At 46.9% G+C, this 8,691-nt stretch overlaps 1 protein-coding gene and 1 long non-coding RNA gene across 11 annotated transcripts in view; one reads left to right on the top strand and one right to left on the bottom strand.

Moving 5' to 3' along the window:
* PRMT8 (protein arginine methyltransferase 8) overlaps positions 1-8,691 on the top strand; it is a 116,564-nt gene that overhangs the window by 15,311 nt on the left and 92,562 nt on the right. The window contains exons 2-6 of one of the 9 annotated variants that reach the window (XM_072799342.1): positions 121-337; positions 827-1,159; positions 2,152-2,252; positions 6,449-6,504; positions 6,789-8,259. In XM_072799342.1, the coding sequence (XP_072655443.1) occupies positions 8,185-8,259 (75 nt within the window). In that variant the 5' untranslated portion in view covers positions 121-337; positions 827-1,159; positions 2,152-2,252; positions 6,449-6,504; positions 6,789-8,184. Of the gene's footprint in view, positions 1-120; positions 338-826; positions 1,160-2,151; positions 8,260-8,691 lie in introns of all 9 variants that reach the window. The other 8 variants (XM_072799340.1, XM_072799341.1, XM_072799338.1 and 5 more) reach the window with 8 other exon arrangements.
* LOC140617638 (uncharacterized) overlaps positions 1-8,691 on the bottom strand; it is a 33,591-nt gene that overhangs the window by 23,925 nt on the left and 975 nt on the right. The window contains exon 2 of one of the 2 annotated variants that reach the window (XR_012017820.1): positions 7,629-7,879. The exons of the other annotated variant lie outside the window; for it this stretch is intronic. This is a non-coding gene — a long non-coding RNA (uncharacterized lncRNA). The remainder of the gene's footprint in view (positions 1-7,628; positions 7,880-8,691) is intronic. 2 annotated transcript variants of the gene reach the window in all.

The following is an 8,691-nucleotide window of genomic DNA, read 5'->3' as shown; positions in this document are numbered from 1 at the left end:
TACCATCACACCCATTTATTGAGGTCTACAATGAGCCTGATTCTGGGTCAGTCACTTTGCAAAAACCCTGAAGTAGGTTTTACCAAGCCCACCTTTTTTTTTTTTTTTTTTTTTTTCCAGGTGGGAAATTTAGTAGGACTCCAAGAAGTGAAGGATTATGCCCAAAGTCACAGAGTTAAAATGTTAAGAATCTGGTAAAATCTTTAAAAAAAAAAAAAAGTAAAATCTTTAAAAAAATGTTAAGAATCTGGACTGAAAAGTAGGCCTGGGCAGCTTTGAGATCTGTTCTCTTTCCACTGGTGGAGTCAGAAAGACACAGGCTTCAACCCCTTACCAGGTATGTGACTTGAGCAAGCAAGCTCTTTACCTTTCTGAGCTGTCCTTTCTTGATCTATAAAACAGAGGCAATGATGCAGCTAACTTCTGGGGATGGTGTGAGGATTCAGTAGGGTAGTGTGCAGAATTCACTTAGCATAGTGCCTGGTCTAGAGTGAGCACTTGGCTGGAAGTCACTATTTTGAGGTCACTAGGCTCTTTCTCTCTTCTGTGAGGCCCCAGGAGAAGAACCACACCCCCAGGAGACAACTCTTAGCTTTGCAAATAGTATTTCCATCCCAGGAGAGGGATATCCTTCCCTCTGGGAAGCCACAACTGCATTTGAATTAAATGCATATCTGGATGGTCCAAGAAATTGAAGTCACTCTTCTCTTGCCATGTGATTTTAAAATATCACCTAATCTTAATGTAGTTTTTCCTGTGGAATAACTTGAATAATCTGACTCAGGAAAGTTTGTTAGGATGATAACTGATTTTTGTTCTCCCACAGGTGAATTAGCCATAGAGTGGACTCTTTCTGGTAAGATACAGACTGTGGCTGGCTTCTCCAGCAACAAAGCTGGCTGCTTTCTGGACCATCATCTGTGACCATTACTGTGTCCGGTGGAACAGAACATTAATTTGAATATGTTTTGGAGCCAAGAATCATTAGACAGGTAGAAATTCTATTTGACTGTATCTGGATACATAAAATGAGTCAAAGAGAAGTAATTTTTGGATAATCTGCTGATTTGCCTTATTCGGCCATCAATATGGATCATTGAGACTTGATGGCGTTATGCTGACTACAACCTGGTAGCCTGTGTTGTCAAGAAATTCACTGGTAAGGGCCCCTGGGTGACTCAGTTGGTTAAGTGTCTGCCTTTGGCTCAGATCATGATCTCAGAGTCCTGGGATAGGCTGGAGTCAGGCTCTCTGCTCAAGGGGGAGTCTGCTTCTCCCTCTCCCTCTGCCGCTCCCTGCTGCTTGTGCTCTTCCTCTTGCTTTCTCTCTCAAATAAATGAATAAAAAACTAAAAAGAAGAAATTCATTGGTTCTCCCACTGAGCTTTATCCCCTGACAAGTGTTGGAGAAATCAGGTGATGGCCATTTATAATGACTGGTTACAGTCTTTTTAAAAAAATATTTTATTCAAATTCAATTTGTCAACATATAGTACAACACCCAGTGCTCATCCCATCAAGTGTCCTCCTTAGTGCCCGTCACTGGTTACAGTCTTTGAGGCTGCTAGAATCAGGCAGTACTGTTTAAAAAAAAAAAAAAAAAAAAAAGGAGGAACTGCTTTTGACTTCTGGAAAGCCCAGTGCTGGAGTAAACATGGTCATGAGCATTACCTACAAGTCTCCTTTATAAATCTCTGACCTGACAGGAATGTAACTTTCCACTCAATCACCTTTATAAGTGGAAGGGAGAGGCTGTTCTACTCTTCAGCCTTTGTTTCGACCATCGGAGTTGAATTTTGGTTTGTGATGCATGTGACCAGTCTTCAATGTGACTTGGGTGTGGCTAGAATCATAGTTTATACCATGCATAAAATGGCAAGGCAGAAAGAGGATGTAGGGCTTGTCTCCTACAAACTTCTTCTTTTAAAGAAAAGGGCTCAAGAGGTAAAGTGACTTTCTCAAAGCCACTCATCTATTTAATGATGGAGCTAGGATCAGGGCACAGGTCCATTGACCCCACAGTGACACTTTTCCTCCACATACGTATATGGTCTTATATGATGGAGTGCTGGGAAGGACTTTTATTTGAGCACTATTTCCTGGGAACTATGCTAGGTGTTTTCATCTACATTGGCTCATTTTATTGTCACAGGCCTTCTACCAGAGAGAGATCACCATTAAGCCATTTTCACACAGATGGAGAGTTTAACTGGTCTGTAAGACCACAAAACCCATGTTCTTTCTTCTGGGAAGGTAAGAGAGAAGGGTGGTTAAATAGTCCAGAAAGGAAACAGATGGAATCAAGCACAGCTTTGTTTAGCTACCTCCACTCACTGTGCATTTTCAGGTGGGGCTATCCCTGAGACCCCAGAGATCAGCCCTGCACTAGGGCAGGTCATAATGTGTCATGTCTCAAGTGACATCAGTATATAATGTATCAGTATATAAAGGGGAAGAAGCAAGGCTGAAAACTTCTTAGTTTCAGGGGCACACAGGAACTTTAGAATCTTGATGGAGAATGTGTCCCCAGCCTTTTTTGAGTGGAGGCTACTGTGCTTCTGGTCCAGACTTTATAGCCTCCAGGATCTCTCTGTCCATATCAATAAATACTTTTTTGCAGGACCTTTGTGACTATAAACCAATGATTATAGGTCTATCTAACCTGTTAGAACCAATACATATGACCCTTGAAAGGGCCCGAATCCATTACCAACTCTTCCTGGGAGAATATATGTCATCAGGGTAGGGATACATCTTTTCATTTTTTAGTCCATAATGCCTAGCACAGTGCTTGGATCCTAGTACTTAATATAAGGGCTAATGGAAGCAAATGTGTATTGAGTTATTACACTGGATAAACTGAATTGATTTCTAGTTAGCCTTGGAGGATTCAGGAGGGATTTTCCAGAAGAAGTTGAACCTTTGTTAAAGATTGGAAAAGGAGGAGAGGAGTGGAGTTTATAACATCCACCAAGAGGAAAAAGCTAATTTCTGTTGTGATAGCATTTTAGAAGTACTATTTTAATACCTTTATGGTTCTACTACTACATCCCTCTTCCAGGGCCTTTCCCTGAAGAAGTTTCAGTTCCATCATAGGCCACTGGGAAAGCCTAGATATCTTTTGAGTCCTCCTCATCCTGAGAGAAAGGCAGTCTTTTAGGAGACTAGAACAATACTATTCAGTTTTTTAGGGGCACAGAATTCTAAGGATTTAGCTATTGATGTAGAACTACTAAGAAAATGCTTCTCAAATATTGTTAGAATAATCAAACCAAATGCTTTTATATCCAGGACAATACAATGATGAATTGATTTACTCAGGCATTATCACAGCAAGAAAGAAATAACATCCTGGTTTTAATGGTAAAAGAAAAAAAAAAGAAATCCAAATTTTGCAGGTACTGGTGACACTTTTGCAAGTTATTCTTTGGGATGTAGTTCAAGAAATAATTGGGCTTTGGGTTAGAAAAATAGGACGCAAAGGCTTTTGTGCAGGAGAACTGCCCAGGTGTGGGTCTGCATGGAGGCTCAGCCAGGTAGCTAGCTGGCTGCTGCAGCCTTGGCTTGGCTCCCATCTGGCCCAGAAGATACTAAGAACACTGCTGGGTGAGCTGCCACAAAGTGGTGATGGATCACATCTGTGGCCTGATTCTGAAGGAGCCATGGATTCACTGCAATGTGCTGTGGCCATATGTGAGCCCAGGTCACATGTGAGGTTCTTCTAGAGGGAGGAGGGAGAAGCCACATGACATACCTTATACATCTTTTATTTTTGAATGAGCCAGAGTCTGAGCTTTCCCAGACACCATGGTATGCAAGTTAGAGACATTGCATCCTGATGGCAAGGACACTGGATTTTGGGAAGCAACAAAGGAAGTGTTGACTGACTCCTTAAGTTGAACATTTACACAATCTTCGCCTCCTGGAGGGTTCAGAAATGAAAGGAGACAATTCTGGAGTCACTGCATGGGGTGGATGGAACCTTAAAGGCCTTGCTCAATCTTTTAGGGTTTGTAGTTCCACTGCAACAGCTATGCCAAATAATACAGCTGACCAAACTCTTCAGTGGTAGGAAATTCACTTCTCTGTGGCATCTCACAAAGCTAGATAACTTTTCCAATTAATAACCCTTCCCAAGAGTCTCATTCCAACTTTTGAATGCTGGTTCAACCATCAGCACATTTTCATTTTCAAGAACTTTATGGGTTTCAAGGACCCCTGTGTTAGAGATGGACCTTTGTATACTGGTGGGGGTTCCTATAGTTTTAGGGGGTCCTTTCTGTAACTTAGGGATCTTCTTTCTCTGTGAGACCCTTCATCTTTTCCACATATCCTTATCCAATTGTCCTCAACCATGACTGCACATTAGAATTAACTAGATAATTTTAAATCATCCTCTCTGGAGGTTGAACCAAAGGATTGATATTTTTAAAGCTCCCCAGATGATTCCACTATGCAGCCAAATTTGAGAACCACTGTCTTATTTACAAAATTTGATTAACCTCTTGAAAGTCATGCTATAGAATAAAGCATCCTAGATTTGAATCCTGAATCTATCACTTGGTCAACTCTCTGTGTTTTTGTTCTTTCATCTGTGTTTTAAGGATAATAAAAGTACTCCCCCAAAAGAGTTGTCAAAAGAACTGCACAAGCGCACATCAAGTTTAGATAAGTCTCTGGCATGTAATAAGTGCTCTATGAAGTTTGACTCAGAGCCTAGGACAGGGCCTAGCAAATGTTAACACAATGCTTATGGTCTTATCATGAGCTAGCCATTATCCTATGCATTTTCCATGTGCTAATCAATGTATTTTGTTGCACTGAAGACATAAGCGAAATGTGTCTTCAGGACACCTCTACTTGGCAGGGCATATCATCCCAGACTATCTATTTAACTTACATGTTAGGGATGCTCTTATGGATCCACTTATATCTCTTGTCATCCCATGTATCTTTTTGCATCCCATCAGAATCCTTCCTAAAGCTTCTCTATGAAAATTCTGTACATTTGCAAAAGCATTCAAGGTGACAAAATCCAGAGCTCCTCAATGGTTAGTCCAATACCTTTTGTTGCCTATCGTCAATCCCAGTGTTTATTAATGAGCTAGGCGTATAACAGATGTCCAGTAAATTCTTTGTTGAATGAAGAAATTATTATTGTAAAAATTATGGTAATATGCAAAAGGGAAGGAGAAAGACTGAATTCCTGTGAATGGTGAGGTAGTGGGAATGCCTACTTATGCGCTAGGTACTTTTCACCCATCATTAATTTTCACCACTGTAAGAGAGGAGTGTTCAGGTAATCTTTTGCTGTGTAACAAAGCACCCCAGAACTTAAGTCTCTTAAGACAACAATTCTTTTGCTTGTGAATTTGTATTTAAAACTGGGAGCATAGCAGGAATAACAACTCTCTGCTACAAAGGGCTCAACAGAGGACTGGAGTATCCACTTTCAAGAGAGCTTACTCCAGCCATTTATGGAACCACTTTGGTAGCCTAAGCTTCTCACTTGCAGCCCCAGGTTGGCTCTGGGTTGGATGGGTTGGAATTTTGGAAAGCTCTTGCCAGGAGAATGCAGCTCTCTATCTCAGCCTCTCTACTCCCCATTCTGAGGGGAGCTGTGTCTGTGCTTGGGGAGAAGCCAAGCCAAGCAAAAGATTTCAACAGAGAACGGAGGAAACACACCCACTGAGGTTCTCATAGCAACATAATCACGCACAGGCAGCAGCCTATTTCGGTGGGAGCTTGTCTCAGCTCCCCTCCTCCCTGGTTAGTCACAGAATGGATTGCTGCATAGGCAGAAGCAGTGTGGGGTATGGTGGGGGAGAGTGTTGAACTGAAAGTCAGGAAGCTGGGGAGCTGCTCTCAGATGCTCCCTCAGCTGGCTCCAAGGATCATGGACAAATGTCTTCATTTCTCTGATCTCAGGGTCTTTATTTGTAAAATGAGAGGATGGGGCTAAAGAGCTGTGAGGATCCTGTCTGATTTTCATTGATTGTATGAGTACTGAGACTCTATTGGTAGTGGATGAGATGTTTCATAATCTTTTGTTTCTGAGAAAAATGCTTAGAGAAAAGGGCGTTCAAGAGGGTAAAAGTTATTCTTTAGATTCATCTCATTCGTCCCCCTACAACTTTCTGCATGTTGGCAGTATGTTGGAAGGTGGATGACCAGGTGTTGCCAAAGATTCTGCTCACTCACCCTCAACACTAGTCAGGGTCTGTGGTCTGAGAGAGGAAAAGGTTAAGGAGTTAGGCTCATTCCTTCATTTACATTCACTCTTCCACAACACACACACACACACACACACACACACACACACGTGCAGGAGCCCATTAACTCAAGCCTGTTGCCCATTGTCTTTTCAGTTTTTTTACTCTCCGACTCCCACTCTTCCACTTCTCCTCACCCTCCTCCTGTTATTGCAATGCATCCTCTCTTTCCCTTAGGACCAGGTGATGGAGACATCTTTAAATTCTGGCCCATTTCTTCAATGGACTCTGAGGTTAGTTGAGGACAACCAGGCTCACATTTCCTGGCAGTCAAAAGGTGATGATAAAAACAAACAGGTCATGCATGGAGGGCTGATCTCCCTATGTAAGTACAGGGATGAAGCGAAGAGAACCAGGGTGCTCAGGAGCATCTTTTAGGTCCCTGTCCTTGACTTGTGGGCTGAAAGCTTGAAAGTGCAGCTGTCTTTGAAGAAGTCCAGCCTGAGTGGCCTGTTGCAAAGGGAAAGACAGAGTGCCCTCCCCCCCCCCCTTGTTCTATTTCCCACCCGCCTGACAGATGGCCAGTAAGACAGAGAAAAAGAAGCTCTCAAAGTGAAGACAGGAATGCATTGTATAAAAATTCACACCCCCTGCTGCCGCCCAAACTCCCTTAAAAAAGGATCAAGAGAATCCTAATGGGTACGTGACATCCTCCCTCTCTCCCATAAAAGGGACTTCAAAATCTGGTGACGATGGGGGAGGGGTGAGGAGGGAGAAGAGAAATGTGTGGGCAGGGGGCCGCTCGGGAAGACTGAGGCAGGGGTAGCAGGACTATAGGTTCATGTATTTGACTTTGTCCCACAGTCTTTCCCAAGCCACCTCTGGCCGAACCTCTGGCGCAGCCTCTCAGCCTGACAGAGGCTTGGAGCCCCAAGCGCCTGGACGGGGTCAGTGGGAGAAAAGGGAGAGATGATGGCAGGCTCAGCCCTAGAGTTGAAGGAGTTAAGGACCCTCCCTCACCCAGACACCCACCCCTTCGCTCCCGAAGCGGCAATTCGCCAAGGAAGGCACCAAGCAAGGATTGACGGAAGAGCTAGGGGGTTGGGGTGCGGTGGGGGCGAGGTAACTATGGCCCAATCTTGCCCAGAGCTTGTCCTGGGTGGGAGGACACACAGCCGGGGCTAAGCAGCGGCAAGAGCCCAGCCCCGCGCCTGCTTTCTCGGAGCCGCCCGCGTGGCCCTGCGGCGTCCGCGCGGCCCTTGCCCTGCAGCTGTGCACGGTGCACGGCGCCCGGGACTGGGGGTGCACGCGAGACCCCCGGAGCCCGGGGAGGCGGCGGGCCCGGGGGCGCTGGGGGCCTCGGTGTGCGCCCAGCCGCCGCCCGCCCTACCGAACCTCCTACCCCGCCCCCACTCACCCGGCTCAGCCCCTAGGAGAGACGCGCAGGAAGCGTGTTGCTTCGCCCAGCGGATCGGCAGAAGTTGAGAGGAGTTGGTGGCTGCCTCCGGCCGGCCGGACTCTGCCAGCCTCGGGAGAGGAGCCGCCGCCGCCGCCGCCGCCGCCGCCGCCGCCGCCGCGGAGCCTTCGGGGCTGCCTCCCTCCGGCTCGGCCCGCAGCGCGGGTGGAGAGGGGCGGGGAGGGGGTCGGGTGCGAGAGGAGCACTTGAAACTGTGTGAAGGAATCCGGAGCAGATGAGAAGGGAGGAAAATAAAACAAAGTGGAGACTGCAGAAAAGACTCAACCGTAGTTGATTGTATCGGCTGACGCTCCAGCAGAGGGGCTGGGTTGGGTTTTTCTCTCCCCCCCCCTCCTGTCTTTCTGTCTGTCTCTCTCTCTGTCTCTCTGTCTCTCTCTCTCTGTCTCTTTCTCTCCGTCTCTCTCTCTCTCTCTCTCTCTCTCTCTCTCTCGTTTAAAGCTACACCAGCTCTCTCTTTCTCTACTATCCCTGTATCACCGAACCCTTGCTGGCTCTTATGGGCATGAAACACTCCTCCCGCTGCCTGCTCCTAAGGAGGAAAATGGCGGAGAACGCTGCCGAGAACACCGAGGTAAGGAGGCGAGAGGCCCGGGGCTCTGGGCGACCCCGCAGCCCACCCCGCAGCCCACCCCGCAGCCCACCCCGCAGCCCACCCCGCACCACCGCGCGCCGCCGCCGCCGCCGCCGCCGCCGCCGCCGCTCAGCACCTAGTGCCAAACTTTCCCCGGCTCCATCCCGCTTGCTTCTGCCGGCCGAGTGTGTGTGTGTGTGTGTGTGTGTGTGTGTGTGTGTGTGTGTGGTGGGGGAAAGACGGTGCATGCCTCAGGTCCCCTCCCTCTTGAAAATGCAAAAGAGTCGCGCTCACCCCGTCTCCCTCTCGTGTCACCCGCTGCTCGCTTCTCTCTCCCCAAGTCCCAAACCCTGGGCAGCAGCGCTCCCCGGCCCTCTTCTCTGGGCTGCATTGGGGCTCCACCGTCCCGGCTTTGTGCAAAGCTGGAGTGGG

This window comes from Canis lupus, chromosome 25 (assembly GCF_048164855.1).
Source record: "Canis lupus baileyi chromosome 25, mCanLup2.hap1, whole genome shotgun sequence".
NCBI classification, from domain to species: domain Eukaryota; kingdom Metazoa; phylum Chordata; class Mammalia; order Carnivora; family Canidae; genus Canis; species Canis lupus.
This window is presented reverse-complemented; position numbering and strand designations above follow the sequence as displayed.